General features: G+C 45.9%; 1 protein-coding gene across 1 annotated transcript in view; it reads left to right on the forward strand.

Annotated features, from left to right (window-relative positions):
- Positions 1 to 19,082, forward strand: part of LOC140076256 (uncharacterized) — a 73,002-nt gene that overhangs the window by 14,874 nt on the left and 39,046 nt on the right. Inside the window, exons 2-8 of the mRNA XM_072122794.1 lie at positions 1,642 to 1,856; positions 1,951 to 2,166; positions 2,302 to 2,330; positions 5,734 to 6,013; positions 13,621 to 13,908; positions 15,308 to 15,345; positions 15,491 to 15,761. Coding sequence (XP_071978895.1) covers positions 1,642 to 1,856; positions 1,951 to 2,166; positions 2,302 to 2,330; positions 5,734 to 6,013; positions 13,621 to 13,908; positions 15,308 to 15,345; positions 15,491 to 15,761 — 1,337 coding nt within the window. The remainder of the gene's footprint in view (positions 1 to 1,641; positions 1,857 to 1,950; positions 2,167 to 2,301; positions 2,331 to 5,733; positions 6,014 to 13,620; positions 13,909 to 15,307; positions 15,346 to 15,490; positions 15,762 to 19,082) is intronic.

Consider the following 19,082-nt stretch of genomic DNA (forward strand, 5'->3'; position numbering starts at 1 on the left):
CTGTATCCCACCACTGAGGTGTCCTAGACTGTATCCACCACTGAGGTGTCCTAGACTGTATCCACCACTGAGGTGTCCTAGACTGTATCCACCACTGAGGTGTCCTAGACTGTATCCCACCACTGAGGTGTCCTAGACTGTATCCACCACTGAGGTGTCCTAGACTGTATCCACCACTGAGGTATCCTAGACTGTATCCACCACTGAGGTATCCTAGACTGTATCCACCACTGAGGTGTCCTAGACTGTATCCACCACTGAGGTGCCCCAGACTGTATCCACCACTGAGGTGTCCTAGACTGTATCCCACCACTGAGGTGTCCTAGACTGTATCCACCACTGAGGTGTCCTAGACTGTATCCCACCACTGAGGTGTCCTAGACTGTATCCACCACTGAGTTGTCCTACACTGTATCCACCACTGAGGTGTCCTAGACTGTATCCCACCACTGAGGTGTCCTAGACTGTATCCCACCACTGAGATGTCCTAGACTGTATCCACCACTGAGGTGCCCCAGACTGTATCCACCACTGAGGTGTCCTAGACTGTATCCCACCACTGAGGTGTCCTAGACTGTATCCACCACTGAGGTGTCCTAGACTGTATCCAACCACTGAGGTGTCCTAGACTGTATCCACCACTGAGGTGTCCTAGACTGTATCCACCACTGAGGTGTCCTAGACTGTATCCCACCACTGAGGTGTCCTAGACTGTATCCACCACTGAGGTGTCCTAGACTGTATCCACCACTGAGGTGTCCTAGACTGTATCCACCACTGAGGTGTCCTAGACTGTATCCACCACTGAGGTGTCCTAGACTGTATCCACCACTGAGGTGTCCTAGACTGTATCCACCACTGAGGTGTCCTAGACTGTATCCCACCACTGAGGTGTCCTAGACTGTATCCAACCACTAAGGTGTCCTAGACTGTATCCAACCACTGAGGTGTCCTAGACTGTATCCCACCACTGAGGTGTCCTAGACTGTATCCCACCACTGATGTCTCCTAGACTGTATCCCACCACTGAGGTGTCCTAGACTGTATCCCACCACTGAGGTGTCCTAGACTGTATCCCACCACTGAGGTGTCCTAGACTGTATCCCACCACTGAGGTGTCCTAGACTGTATCCAACCACTAAGGTGTCCTAGACTGTATCCAACCACTGAGGTGTCCTAGACTGTATCCCACCACTGAGGTGTCCTAGACTGTATCCCACCACTGATGTCTCCTAGACTGTATCCCACCACCGAGGTGTCCTAGACTGTATCCCACCACTGAGGTGTCCTAAACTGTATCCACCACTGAGGTGTCATTCATTGGCTGATTTCTAATTATAACAACCCTAGTCATTATGCTGGTCTGTCATTAGCTGCCTCCTCATTATAATTGCTGCGTCAGTCTGACGTTCCATCGGTGACAATGAAACAATGGTCCTCGTCAGTCTGCTGCTCAGCCATTGGCTGCTAGATCTTTTGGTCTTTGGATCCATCAGTGGACATTCTTTAGTTATAGTAGTTTCTCTCTAGTTGTAACAGCTCATATCTGGCTATTCTCTAATTCTGAAGGTCAGGAGGTGATGGTGATGAGTACGACCTGTGGGTCTTGTAAACTCTCCATGATTGTGTCTCCTCTCTCAGAGCAGTCATCTTTTCATTGGAAGAAAATTGGATCCTGGAGAACTGGGTGAAACAATGGATCAGCGATTGTCGCCACATTACTCTTTCACCTGGCGCCAAAGACGAGGACTGGAAGCCGGAAGTGGAGAAATCCAACGTAGTCATCTTCTGTGCTTCATCAGGGAGATCCTTACAGGAGGTGGAACCTTACATAGAAAAGATCATCTCCACAAAAGGTAAAATGATAGATATGACAAAGATAGATAGGAGATAGATAGATAGGAGATAGATAGAGATAATCATGTTTCCTTATTTGATCTTCATTCTCAGGACATGAGAAAATCCTTGTGGTGCTGGAGGACATCAGGGCCTCAGAGAAGAAGGTCCGGTCTGAGTGGGGCGCTGGCCAGTGCGCTCAGTGCAAACTACACATATTTAACAATATAGATTGGATTCTTAAAGACCCCAAATGCCAAGAAACGGTGGAGAAGATAAAGAAGATGGGAGACGTTCTATCTGGAGGTGGTAATACTACAGGGTGTGGAGGTAAGTACAGGGAATGCAGAGATAGAGGGTGATAGGTGTGCGTCCAGGTATAGATCTCACTTTGGGGCCATGAATCTTTAAGTTAATTTTTTGCACAATAAATATTAATCTCATTCCTGACTTCCTGATTTGCAGATTCTCGGAAGCCTCTGGTTACGAGGAAGGTAAGACAATAGGATAAGACTATGCACTAATGTTATATCTATCAAATATGTAAGGGTTCCTCCATCCTTTCTCCTCCATTCCTCCTCCATCATTCTTCTAAATTTACCCATCACTCCTCCACTGCTCCTCCATCATTCACACAACTTTCCTCAAGCATTTCTTCACCATTTCGCAGTCATCCCTCTTCCATCCATCCATCCATCCATCCATCCATCATTCTTTCATCATTTCTTCACCAAATCTGCATCAATACTCCACCATTCCTCCATCATTCTTCTACCATTCCTTCATCATTCCTCCAATATTCTCTTTGCCATTCCTCCACCATTTCGTCAACTTTCTTCTGCCATTCCTCCACCAATTGTCAATCATTCCTCCACCATTCTTCTACCATTCCTTCATCATTCCTCCACCATTCTTTCCCAATCCCTCCATCATTCCTCCACCATTCTTTCCCAATCCTTCCATCATTCCTCCACCATTCTTTCCCAATCCCTCCATCATTTCTCCAGCTTTCTTTCCCAATCCCTCCATCATTCCTCCACCATTGTTTCCCAATCCCTCCATCATTCATCCACCATTGTTTCCCAATTCCTCCATCATTCCTCCACCATTGTTTCCCAATCCCTCCATCATTCCTCCACCATTGTTTCCCAATCCTTCCATCATTCCTCCATCATTCTTTCCCAATTCCTCCATCATTCCTCCACCATTCTTTCCCAATCCCTCCATCATTCCTCTACCATTCTTTCCCAATCCTTCCATCATTTCTCCATCATTCTTTCCCAATTCCTCCATCATTCCTCCACCATTCTTTCCCAATCCCTCCATCATTCCTACACCATTCTTTCCCAATTCCTCCATCATTCCTCCACCATTGTTTCCCAATCATTCCTCTACCATTCTTTCCCAACCCCTCCATCATTCCTCTACTCTTGTTTCCCCATCCTTCCATCATTCCTCCATCATTCCTCCACCCTTCTTTCCCAATCCCTCCATCATTACTCCACCATTGTTTCCCAATTCCTCCATCATTCCTCCACCATTCTTTCCCAATCCCTCCATCATTCCTCTACCATTCTTTCCCAATCCTTCCATCATTCCTCCACCATTCTTTCCCAATCCCTCCATCATTCCTCCACCATTCTTTCCCAATCCTTCCATCATTCCTCCACCATTCTTTCCCAATCCCTCCATCATTCCTCCACCATTGTTTTCCAATTCCTCCTTCATTCCTCCACCATTCTTTCCCAATCCCTCCATCATTCCTCCACCATTGTTTTCCAATTCCTCCATCATTCCTCCACCATTGTTTCCCAATCCCTCCATAATTCCTCCACCATTGTTTTCCAATCCTTCAATCATTCCTCCATCATTCTTTCCCAATTCCTTCATCATTCCTCCACCATTGTTTCCCAATCCTTCCATCATTCCTCCACCATTCTTTCCCAATCCCTCCATCATTCCTCCACCATTGTTTCCCAATTCCTCCATCATTCCTCCACCATTCTTTCCCAACCCCTCCATCATTCCTCTACCATTGTTTCCCAATCCTTCCATCATTTCTCCATCATTCTTTCCCAATTCCTCCATCATTCCTCCACCATTCTTTCCCAATCCCTCCATCATTCCTCCACCATTGTTTCCCAATTCCTCCATCATTCCTCCACCATTCTTTCCCAATCCCTCAATCATTCCTCTACCATTGTTTCCCAATCCTTCCATCATTCCTCCACCATTCTTTCACAATCCCTCCATCATTCCTCCATCATTCTTTCTCCAATCCCTCCATCATTCCTCCACCATTGTTTCCCAATCCTTCCATCGTTCCTCCATCATTCTTTCCCAATTCCTCCATCATTCCTCCACCATTCTTTCCCAATCCTTCCATCATTCCTCCACCATTCTTTCCCAATCCCTCCATCATTCCTCTACCATTGTTTCCCAATACTTCCATCATTCCTCCACCATTGTTTCCCAATCCTTCCATCATTCCTCCACCATTCTTTCCCAATCCCTCCATCATTCCTCCACCATTGTTTCCCAATTCCTCCATCATTCCTCCACCATTCTTTCCCAATCCCTCCATCATTCCTCTACCATTCTTTCCCAATCCTTCCATCATTCCTCCATCATTTTTTCCCAATTCCTCCATCATTCCTCCACCATTCTTTCCCAATCCCTCCATCATTCCTCCACCATTGTTTCCCAATCCATCCATCATTCCTCCATCATTCTTTCCCAATTCCTCCATCATTCCTCCACCATTGTTTCCCAATTCCTCCATCATTCCTCCACCATTCTTTCCCAATCCCTCCATCATTCCTCTGCCATTGTTTCCCAATCCTTCCATCATTCCTCCATCATTCTTTCCCAATTCCTCCATCATTTCTCCACCATTCTTTCCCAATCCCTCCATCATTCCTCCATCATTCTTTCCCAATCCCTCCATCATTCCTCCACCATTCTTTCCCAATCCCTCTATCATTCCTCCACCATTGTTTCCCAATTCCTCCATCATTCCTCCACCATTCTTTCCCAATCCCTCTATCATTCCTCCACCATTGTTTCCCAATTCCTCCATCATTCCTCCACCATTCTTTCCCAATCCCTCCATCATTCCTCTACCATTGTTTCCCAATCCTTCCATCATTCCTCCACCATTCTTCCCCAATCCCTCCATCATTCCTCCACCATTCTTTCCCAATCCTTCCATCATTCCTCCACCATTCTTTCCCAATCCCTCCATCATTCCTCCACCATTTTTTCCCAATTCCTCCATCATTCCGCCACCATTCTTTCCCAATCCCTCCATCATTCCTCTACCATTGTTTCCCAATCCTTCCATCATTCCTCCATCATTCTTTCCCAATTCCTCCATCATTCCTCCACCATTCTTTCCCAATCCCTCCATCATTCCTCCACCATTGTTTCCCAATCCTTCCATTATTCCTCCATCATTTTTCCCAATTCCTCCATCATTCCTCCACCATTCTTTCCCAATCCTTCCATCATTCCTCCACCATTGTTTCCCAATCCCTCCATCATTCTTCCACCATTGTTTCCCAATTCCTCCATCCTTCCTCCACCATTCTTTCCCAATCCCTCCATCATTCCTCTACCATTGTTTCCCAATCCCTCCATCATTCCTCCATCATTCTTTCCCAAGTCCTCCATCATTCCTCCACCATTCTTTCCCAATTGCTCCATCATTCCTCCACCATTCTTTCCCAATCCCTCCATCATTCTTTTACCATTTTCCATCATTCTTCTACAACCCTTTATCATTTGTTTTTGTCATTCTTTCTTCATTCGTCTTTCATCCTTCCTCCAGTTTTTTCTCATCCATTATAAACAGTAATGACAATAATTATAAACATTAAGACTCCTCTCTGCATTCAGGAAAAAGATGAGAAACGTCTCAAGGAATCTGAAAGAAACAAAGTCGCCTTCTTCATCCGAGAGTCCACACAATCCGAGAGCCACTGGCTGGAGCCGATCCTGAGGACTGACCACAACGTAGACTTCAGGGTCACCCACATCAAAAAGATTAAGGAAGAGTTACACAAGGTGAAGGCGACCGGCCGCATCTCCTGCATCCTGCACCTCAACAAGGAAGCCCTCCGGAGGGAGGAGGAGTCTAAGCCTCTGGCAACATTTAAGAAGATTCTAGATGATCGAGGTAAATATCTTATTCTATAGATCTTTTGTATATTAGGAAAAAGTGAATATAAGGAAACCCTCCCCCCCCTGCCCCCCCAATGTGTCTCAAGAGAAGAGAAAGAGGAAAGACCTATATGGACCTGCTTTGTGTATCAGTATCAGGTCCCCTTTATGTCCTCCCCTGAGTCACGGCACACGCGGCATATTACCTCCTCATAGCGCCCCCTGTGCAACGTATACCTCCTCTTAGTGCCCCCAATCCACTTTTACGCCCCATGAGCCCTCGGCTCCTGTCCACATATAGTTGTGCCGGACCAGTACACAAAGTTCTTCACCAAGCTGGATCCAACGTGGAACTGCTGCGTGGCACAACCCCTGGTGGATATATCAGGAGTCTGGAGCCACCTGATAGAGGTGGTGGGTGCTGGCACCAGCGTATGATGTCTGGTAAATTATTGTAAACAACAGTCAATTGTATTTGTATTATGTAAACTTTATCATGTTAACATTGTGTCTATATAAACATTGACCCACATTTAATGCCCCGCCCTGTACATGTATAGCTCAGAGGTGCTGAGGTTGTATGAATAGGGATCATGGGGTGAGCCCCCGTCATACAGAGGGGGGGGGGGGGGTTGCTGCATTTTGCAGCAAACCTAAGAATTCAAATCACCCCTCTTTCCCTAGAACTGATATCAAATGTAATAAACAGTAAAAATCACAAACATGTTAGGTATTACCGCATCTCAAAATGCCTGATCTTACAAAATATAAAAACGGTTATTGCCGGCGGTGACCTCCATAGCGGAAAATAGCGGGCAAACGTCCAAAACGCCACTTTCACACCATTTTGATAATAAAAAGTTATCAAAATGTTGCACAGACCTCAGAATGGAAGCAACGAAAACGCCGGCTCGTTTCACAAAAAATGACACCTCACACGGCTCCGCGCACCAAAGTATGAAAAAGTTATTAGCGTCAAAAGACGGCGAAACAAATTCAAATTTTTTTTTTCGTACACATTCATAAAATTTTTGAAAATGTATTAAGACACAATAAAACCTATAAATGTGGTGTCACCGCGATCGCACCCAACCAAGGAATAAAGCGGACGTGTTATATATGGAGGGCGCGGTGCAAGTCGTAAAAACTGAGCGCACAGGAAAGTGACGCAAATGCGTTTTTTGGCAATTTCACCACATTTAGAAGTGTTTTCCGGCTTCCCAGTACGTGACCTGGAATAATAAATAACATCACGGAGAAGTGAAATAAGCCCCACACGGCTCCCTGCACAAACATGAAAAACTTAGAGAGTGAAAAATGTATGAAAAAAAGCTGCCCCGTGAAGGGGTTAAAGCCTCCGCGCTGCACTATACCCGACACCACACAAATCTCTGCACTGAAGGGGGCGCTCTGGGGCTCAGTCAGAACGTGCAACACCATTATCATGCAGAATCCGTTGGAATTGTGTCACATGCCCCATGCATCAAAAAAAGTGGTGCGCCAAAAATCCTTAATCTGGCGCCCCCTTCACACTACACAGGACATTGCACATAGTACACACCATGCACATAGTACACACCCTGCACATAGTACACACTGCACATAGTACACACTGCACATAGTACACACCCTGCACATAGTACACACCCTGCACATAGTACACACACTGCACATAGTACACACCCTGCACATAGTACACACTGCACATAGTACACACTCTGCACATAGTACACACTCTGTACATAGTACACACCCTGCACATAGTACACCCCCTGCACATAGTACACACTGCACATAGTACACACCCTGCACATAGTACACACTGCACATAGTACACACTGCACATAGTACACACCCTGCACATAGTACACACCCTGCACATAGTACACACTGCGCATAGTCACCCCCTGTACACAGTACACCCTGCACATAGTACACCCCCTGCACATAGTACACACTGCACATAGTACACACTGCACATAGTCACCCCCTGTACACAGTACACCCTGCACATTGTACACACTCCGCGCATAGTACACACTCCGCACATAGTACACACACCCTGCACATAGTGCACACTGCACATAGTACACACTGCACATAGTACACACATCCTGCACATAGTACACCCTGCACATAGTACACACTGCACATAGTACACCCCCTGCACATAGTACACACTGCACATAGTACACCCTCTGCACATTGTACACACTCTGCGCATAGTACACACTCCGCACATAGTACACACACCCTGCACATAGTACACACACTGCACATACTACACCCTGCCCATAGTACACACCCAGCACATAATACACACTCCGCATAGTACACACTGCACATAGTACACCCTGCCCAAAGTACACACCCTGCACATAGTACACACTCCGCATAGTACACACTGCATATAGTACACACACTGCACATAGTACACACTGCACATTGTAAACCCTGCACATAGTACACACCCAGCACATAATACACACTCCGCATAGAACACACTGCACATAGCAAACCCTGCCCATAGTACACCCCCTGCACATAGTACACCCTGCACAAAGTACACACTGCACATAGTAAACATCCTGCACATGGTACACACTGCACATAGTACACACTGCACATAGTACACACTGCACATAGTACACCTTACACATAGTACACCCCACACATAGAACACCCTGCACATAGTATACCCTGCTCATAGTACACCCTGAACATAGTACACACTGCACACAGTACACCCTGCCCATAGTACACACCCTGCACATAGTACACAATGCACATAGTACACACTGCACATAGTACACCCTGCACAAACTACACATTGCACATAGTACACACTGCCCATAGTACACACTGCATATAGTACACCCCCTGCACATAGTACACCCCACACATAGTACACCCTGCACATAGTATACCCTGCACATAGTACACCCTGCACATATTACACACTGCACATAGTACACACTGCACATAGTACACCCTGCACAAACTACACACTGCACATAGTACACACTGCACATAGTACACACAGCACATAGTACACACTGCACATAGTACACACCCTGCACATAGTACACGCTGCACATAATACACCCTGCACATAGTACACACCCTGCACTTAGTACACACTCCGCATAGTACACCCTGCACATAGTACACCCCCTGCACATAGTACACACTGCACATAGTACACACTGCACATAGTCACCCCCTGTACACAGTACACCCTGCACATTGTACACACTCCGCGCATAGTACACACTCCGCACATAGTACACACACCCTGCACATAGTGCACACTGCACATAGTACACACTGCACATAGTACACACATCCTGCACATAGTACACCCTGCACATAGTACACACTGCACATAGTACACCCCCTGCACATAGTACACACTGCACATAGTACACCCTCTGCACATTGTACACACTCTGCGCATAGTACACACTCCGCACATAGTACACACACCCTGCACATAGTACACACACTGCACATACTACACCCTGCCCATAGTACACACCCAGCACATAATACACACTCCGCATAGTACACACTGCACATAGTACACCCTGCCCAAAGTACACACCCTGCACATAGTACACACTCCGCATAGTACACACTGCATATAGTACACACACTGCACATAGTACACACTGCACATTGTAAACCCTGCACATAGTACACACCCAGCACATAATACACACTCCGCATAGAACACACTGCACATAGCAAACCCTGCCCATAGTACACCCCCTGCACATAGTACACCCTGCACAAAGTACACACTGCACATAGTAAACATCCTGCACATGGTACACACTGCACATAGTACACACTGCACATAGTACACACTGCACATAGTACACCTTACACATAGTACACCCCACACATAGAACACCCTGCACATAGTATACCCTGCTCATAGTACACCCTGAACATAGTACACACTGCACACAGTACACCCTGCCCATAGTACACACCCTGCACATAGTACACAATGCACATAGTACACACTGCACATAGTACACCCTGCACAAACTACACATTGCACATAGTACACACTGCCCATAGTACACACTGCATATAGTACACCCCCTGCACATAGTACACCCCACACATAGTACACCCTGCACATAGTATACCCTGCACATAGTACACCCTGCACATATTACACACTGCACATAGTACACACTGCACATAGTACACCCTGCACAAACTACACACTGCACATAGTACACACTGCACATAGTACACACAGCACATAGTACACACTGCACATAGTACACACCCTGCACATAGTACACGCTGCACATAATACACCCTGCACATAGTACACACCCTGCACTTAGTACACACTCCGCATAGTACACACTGCACATTGTACACACCCTGCACATAATATACCCCCTGCACATAGTACACCCTGCAAATAGTACACACTGCACATGGTATACACACTGCACATAGTACACACCCTGCACATAGTATACACTGAGCATAGTACACCCTGCCCATAGTACACATTATGCACATAGTACACCCCCTGCATATACTGCACACCCTGCACATAGTACACACCCCCTGCACATAGTACACACCCTGCACTTAGTACACCCTGCATATAGTACACACCCTGCACATAGTATACACTGCACATAGTAAACACTGCACATAAAAAACCCTGCCCATAGTACACACCCTGCACATAGTACACACTCCGCATAGTACACACTCCGCATAGTACACCCTGCACATAGTACACACTGCACATGGTACACACACTGCACAGAGTACACCCCCTGCACATAGTACAGCCCTGCACATACTGCACACCCTGCACATAGTACACCCCCTGCACATAGTACACACCCTGCACATAGTACACACCCTGTACATAATATACCCTGCACAAACTACACACTGCACATAGTACACCCTGCACATAGTACACACTGCACATAGTACACACCCTGCACATAGTACACACTGCACATAGTACACCCTGCACATAGTACACACTGCACATAGTACACACCCTGCACATAGTACACACTCCGCATAGTACACCCTGCACATAGTACACACTGCACATAGTATACACACTACACAGAGTACACCCTCTGCACATAGTACAGCCCTGCACATACTGCACACCGTGCACATAGTACACCCCCTGCACATAGTACACACCCTGCACATAGTACACACTGCACATAGTACACCCTGCACATAGTACACACCCTGCACATAGTACACACCCTGCACATAGTACACACTGCACATAGTACACACTGCACATAGTACACACTGCACAAATTACACACCCCGCACATAGTACACCCTGCACAAAGTACACACTGCACATAGTACACATCCTGCACATAGTACACAATGCACATAGTACACACTGCACATAGTACACCTTACACATAGTACACCCCACACATAGTACACCCTGCACATAGTATACCATGCACATAGTACACCCTGCACATAGTACACACTGCACATAGTACACACTGCACATAGTACACACCCCGCACATAGTACACCCTGCACAAAGTACACACAGCACATAGTACACCCTGCACATAGTACACAATGCACATAGTACACACTGCACATAGTACACCTTACACATAGTACACCCCACACATAGTACACCCTGCACATAGTACACACTGCACATAGTACACACTGCACACAGTACACCCTGCACATAGTACACACTGCACTTGTGTTAACGCATTGCAATGCAGTCCTCCAGGATGATCATCATGATGTCATTTCACCTACAGTGTATGGGATGTAGCACCAGGTACACCCTCTGCACATAGTACAGCCCTGCACAGACTGCACACCGTGCACATAGTACACCCCCTGCACATAGTACACACCCCTGCACATAGTACACCCTGCACATAGTACACACCCTGCACATAGTACACCCTGCACATAGTACACACTGCACATAGTACACCCTGCACATAGTACACACCCCGCACATAGTACACCCTGCACAAAGTACACACTGCACAAAGTACACACTGCACATAGTACACATCCTGCACATAGTACACAATGCACATAGTACACACTGCACATAGTACACCTTACACATAGTACACCCCACACATAGTACACCCTGCACATAGTATACCATGCACATAGTACACCCTGAACATAGTACACACTGCACATAGTACACCCTGCCCATAGTACACACCCTGCACATAGTACACAATGCACATAGTACATACTGCACATAGTACACCCTGCACAAACTACACATTGCACATAGTACACACTGCATATAGTACACCTTACACATAGTACACCCCACACATAGTACACCCTGCACATAGTATACCCTGAACATAGTACACCCTGCACATAGTACACCCTGCACATATTACACACTGCACATAGTACACACTGCACACAGTACACACCCTGCACATAGTACACCCTGCACATAGTACACCCTGCACATAGTAAACACCCTGCACATAGTAAACACCCTGCACATAGTAAACACCCTGCACATAGTACACCCTGCACATAGTACACACTGCACATAGTACACACTGCACATAGTACACCCTGCACAAACTACACACTGCACATAGTACACACTGCACATAGTACACACTGCACATAGTACACACTGCACATAGTACACACCCTTCACATAGTACACAATGCACATAGTACACCCTGCACATAGTGCACACCATGCACATAGTACACACCCTGCACATAGTACACACTGCGCATAGTACACTCCCTGCACATAGTACACACCCTGCACATAGTACACACACTGCACATAGTACACACACTGCACATAGTACACACCCTGCACATAGTACACACCCTGCACATAGTACACACACTGCACATAGTACACACTGCACATAGTACACACTGCACATAGAACACCCTGCACACAGTACACACTGCACATAGTACACACTGCACTTGTGTTAACGCATTGCAATGCAGTCCTCCAGGATGATCATCATGATGTCATTTCACCTACAGTGTATGGGATGTAGCACCAGGTGATAACATGGTCCCACTGACTGATATAACACAACTTCACCCCATGTATCAGCAGATGCATTCAAATTATCCCCAATATAGGGGCAGATTTACTTACCCGGTCCTGTCGTGATCCAGCGGCGCTTTCTCTGCGGTGGATTCGGGTCTGGCGATTCACTAAGGCAGTTCCTCCGCCGTCCACCAGATGTCGCTGCTGCACTGAAGTTCCAGGAGGTCCGCCGGAATGCACCATCCTATACCTGGTGAAGGTAAGCGCGAATCCCGCGACACTTTTTTTTTTTTAATGCAGCGGTTTTTCCGAGTCCGTCGGGTTTTCATTCGGCTACGCCCCCCGGTTTCCTTTGCGTGCATTCCGGCGCCGATGCGCCACAATCCGATCGAGTGCGCCAAAAACCTGTGGCAATACAGGGAAAATCGGCGCAAATCGGAAATATTCGGGTAACACGTCTGGGAAAACGCGAATTGGGCCCTTAGTAAATGACCCCCATAATGTCCAGCTCCTGAGCAGCCTCTGAGTGACTCTGACCCTTCCATGTGCAGGTAATAAGAAGGTGACAGCGATGGTTGTGGTCGATGACCTGGACGATGAGGGAGCAGAAGCAGAACTCCGGGCGCTGTACAGAAGGTCTTCGCTCTGCTCAGTGGCGCCTCTCTTCGTGTTCAGGCGGGAGGAGGAAAAGAGGCAGACAGAATATCTGGAGATTTATTCAAGAAACGAAGAAGAAAAGATGAAGTCCCAGGAGAAGTGGAACAAGCTCCAGGAATCAATGGAGAGGGCAGTAAAGCTTCCAGGACCACCCAGCGGCCCCCCATGTACTCAGCGAGCTGGTAAGGGGTGAACCCATCTAGTAATGTGAGGACAGCCTGCACCTACCTTCTATAACCAGAAGGGGGGCTTCCCGGGGAGCAGGGGTCCGCGGATCCTTGCGGTGCAGGAATTGTAGACTCCCCCCCCCCCTTAGGTTACAGTGAGGACAGGTGACGAGGCACTGATGGTGGGTACATGGAGGGAGGTGGTCGCTGACAAATCACCTCCTCGCAGGGATCCACTCAAAATTTATTACTAAAAATTTTGGAGCGGATTTAAAGAAATATTTGCTGCCAATTTTAGGTGTCACCACGGTAACAGACTACAAACACTTCCTAGATAGTCATGCAATACTTGTACATAGATGTGTGTAGAGGACCCGAGCCGCCAGCTGTAGGGTCTAAGCGGGAAGTGCAATCCATTGGAGAGGAGAGGAAGTGGCTGCACTAAGTATTTAAAGGGAACCTTTATTTTTAGCAGGTGGCAGGTTCCAGTGGCCTCTGCTGTGCTGGTCATAAAAATGCTTTTGTCAGTATTCTGAATCATTTCAGTACTTTACAGTAGTTTATATCACATTACCTGGCTCCCTGCCAGCAGCGTGTGGTGAGTCCCGGGGGAAGAACAGCTGCAGCCTGTGTGCGCCTGTGTCCGTCTCCTTTCTTCAATACTCATCCTGCTCCCTCCCCACTTCCCGTCCTGTGCATTGAGCAGGCAAGGGAGAAGAAGAATACAAGAGACCTTGAGACTCACCAAGTAATGTGAAATAAACTATTATCAAGTACTGAAATGATTCAGAATGCTGACAAAGGCATTTTTTAAATCAGCAGTACAGAGGCTACTGGAATCTGTTACTACAGTGACATTCCTGGTGACAGGTTCCCTTTAAGCTGTGCTCACTGCCAGTACCACCCACAAGACTAGCCCGGCCCCTAGTCACATAGCACACAGAGCCCCCCACTACGGGAGAAAAGGACCCAACCTGCTAAATAAAGGGGCCCTAATACATTTCTGGACCCTGATCGCTTCTAACCCCTTTGCACAGTCATTAGCTCAGACGCTAAACACCCCGGGGGGTACAGTGAGGGGAACATCCTGAAGACTCCCCCTATGGGGAATATTCTGCAGTCAGGACCCCGCACCGGCTGGGACATTATATCATCTACAACCAGGGGTGTTGCTAGGGGGTAGAAGATTCGGGGCATAGGCTAATGCATATTTATTGGGGGTTCAGTAGTGACTATTCATGTACACGACCCCTCAAATCAACTTCCAAAACCAACTGAACGACGCAGAAGTAGCAGATGGAGGTGGGATGCGAGATAAGTCTCCTGCTGATCCGGGGCCTCGCAACGCCCCTGCATACAATGGATAAGATAACAATCACTGAAACTTTTCTGTTTCCATTTTTGTGTATAACAGAACCTGCAGATAAACCGAAGCCCCCAGCGAGACATGATGTAAGTATCAACTTCTATCCCAGATCTATCTATCTATCTATCTATCTATCTATCTATCTATCTATCTTCTATCTATCTATCTATCTCATATTTATCTATAGAGCCCCTGGAGCGGTCACCGATCCTCATTATTTCTCTGTTCCAGGACCTCGGGACTGTTGGGATTTTCTCACGATCCTCAGAGTCTGATTATTCCTGGTTGGTGAAGCAGTTGAGGTCTAAGGTTTTCAGTCCTTACGTCTCTGAGGTCAGACCCTTTTTTATATCCAACAACCAGTCAGGCCAGATCTATGCGGAGCTCAGTCGCTGCACCTTCGGAATATTGTATCACACCAAGAACCGAGGCCGAGTAAATGTCACCGATGTCACCGACTCTCTGTACGATGAAGAACTGAAGGCCATGAACCAACTACTCGGTACATCACATAGTAACAACTACTGGAGACTAACAGTGACTACTGGAGACTAACAGTGACTACTGGACACTAACAATGACTACTGGAGACTAACAATGACTACTGGGGTCTAACAATGACTACTGGGGTCTAACAATGACTACTGGACACTAACAATGACTACTGGAGACTAACAATGACTACTGGGGTCTAACAATGACTACTGGACACTAACAATGACTACTGGGGACTAACAGTGACTACTGGAGACTAACAATGACTACTGGAGACTAACAATGACTACTGGGGTCTAACAGTGACTACTGGAGACTAACAATGACTACTGGAGACTAACAATGACTACTGGAGACTAACAATGACTACTGGAGACTAACAATGACTACGGGACACTAAAAATGACTACTAAAGACTAACAGTGACTACTGGAGACTAACAATGACTACTGAAGACTAACAATGACTACCGGACACTAAGAATGACTACTGGTGTATAACAATGACTACTTGAGACTAACAATGACAACTGGAGACTAACAATGATTGCTGGACACTAACAATGACTACTGAAGACTAACAATGACTACTGGGGTCTAACCATAACTACTGGGGTCTAACAATGACTACTGGAGACTAACAATGACTATTGGAGACTAACAATGACTACTGGACAATACGAATGACTACTGGGGACTAACAATGACTACTGGGGACTAAAAATGACTACTGGAGACTGACAATGACTACTGGACAATACGAATGACTACTAGGGACTAACAATGACTACTGGGGACTAAAAATGACTACTGGAGACTGACAATGACTACTGGAGACTAACAATGACTACTGGGGACTAACAATGACTACTGGGGACTAACAATGACTACTGGGGTCTAACAATGACTACTGGACACTTAGAATGACTACTGCACACTAAGAATGACTACTGGAGACTAACAATGACTACTGGACACTAAGAATGACTACTGGAGACTAACAATGACTACTGGAGACTAACAATGACTACTGGGGACTAACAATGTCTACTGGACACTAACAATGACTACTGGAGACTAATAATGCCTACTGGTGTATACACTGACTACTGGGGTCTAACAATGACTACTGGGGACTAACAATGACTACTAAAGACTAACAATGACTACTGTTGTATAACAATAACTACTGGGGTCTAACAATGACTACTGGAGACTAACAATGACTACTGGAGACTAACAATGACTACTGGGGTCTAACAATGACTACTGGAGACTAACAATGACTACTGGGGTCTAGCAATGGCTACTGGAGACTAGCAATGCCTACTGGTGTATACAATGACTACTGGGGTCTAACAATGACTACTAGGGACTAACAATGACTACTGGGGTCTAACAATGACTACTGGGGTCTAACAATGACTACTGGGGACTAAAAATGACTACAGGGGACTAACAATGACTACTGGTGTCTAACAATGACTATTGGGGTCTAACAATGACTATTGGGGACTAACAATGACTATTGGGGACAAACAATGACTACTGGTGTCTAACAATAACTATTGGGGACTAACAATGACTATTGGGGACTAACAATGACTACTGGGGACTAACAATGACTATTGGGGACTAACAATGACTACTGGATAATAACAATGACAACTGGGGACTAACAATGACTACTGGTGTCTAACAATGACTACTGGGGTCTAACAATGACTATTGGGGACTAACAATGACTACTGGTGTCTAACAATGACTACTGGGGTCTATCAATGACTATTGGGGACTAACAATGACTACTGGAGAATAACAATGACTACTGGGGTCTAACAATGACTACTAGAGTCTAACCATGACTACTGGACACTAACAATGACTACTGGGGACTAACAATGACTACTGGTGTCTAACAATGACTACTGGGGTCTAACAATGACTACTAGGGACTAACAATGACTACTGGGGTCTAACAATGACTACTGGGGTCTAACAATGACTACCGGGGACTACAAATGACTATGCGGGACTAACAATGACTACTGGTGTCTAACAATGACTACTGGGGTCTAACAATGACTATTGGGGACTAACAATGACTATTGGGGACTAACAATGACTACTGGAGAATAACAATGACTACTGGGGTCTAACAATGACTACTGGAGACTAACAATGACTACTGGAGAATAACAATGACTACTGGGGTCAAACCATGACTACTGGCCACTAACAATGACTACTGGAGACTAACAATGACTACTGGTGTCTAACAATGACTTCTGGAGACTAACAATGACTACTGGGGACTAACAATGACTACTGGAGACTAACAATGACTACTGGAGATGAACAATGAGTAGTAGGGACTAACAATGACTACTGGACACTAACAATGACCTCTGTGGACTAACAATGACTACTGGACACTAACAATGACTACTGGAGACTAACAATGACTACTGGAGACTAACAATGACTACTGGAGACTAACAATGACCTCTGTGGACTAACAATGACTACTGGAGACTAACAATGACTACTGGAGACTAACAATGACCTCTGTGGACTAACAATGACTACTGGACACTAACAATGACTACTACTAATATAATAATAATAATCTTTATTTATATGGCGCCATCAAATTCCGTAGCGCTTTACAAATCATAGGGGACATATACAACTATATTACATTACAAAGAACAAACAGTCATATGGAACAATAGGAGTGAGGGCCCTGCTCACAAGAGCTTACAGACTATGAGGATGAGGGGGTGACACAAGAGGTTGTATAATGGTCCAGCCATTCTTTATAAGGGAACAATATAAAATAATTTAATAAATAATTTACTAAACAACGATGTTGCTGCTTGGACCAGCCATCAGCCGCCATCTTATTTACAGGGTCCTAGGTGAAAAAGACTGCAGAGAAGCCTGGAGCTTGGTATATATCAGCTGTTTGCCAGATAACAGATGGGAGATAGGACTACTGGAGACTAACAATGACTACTGGAGACTAACAATGACTACTGGGGACTAACAATGTCTACTGGACACTAACAATGCCTACTGGTGTATACAATGACTACTGGAGACTAACAATGACTACTGTTGTATAACAATAACTACTGGAGACTAACAATGACTACTGGAGACTAACATTGACTACTGGTGTCTAACAATGACTATTGGGGTCTAACAATGACTACTGGAGACTAACAATGACTACTGGGGTCTAACAATGACGACTGGAGATTAACAATGTCTACTGGGGTCTAGCAATGGCTACTGGAGACTAACAATGCCTACTGGTGTATACA

Source organism: Engystomops pustulosus, chromosome 8, assembly GCF_040894005.1.
Source record: "Engystomops pustulosus chromosome 8, aEngPut4.maternal, whole genome shotgun sequence".
NCBI classification, from domain to species: domain Eukaryota; kingdom Metazoa; phylum Chordata; class Amphibia; order Anura; family Leptodactylidae; genus Engystomops; species Engystomops pustulosus.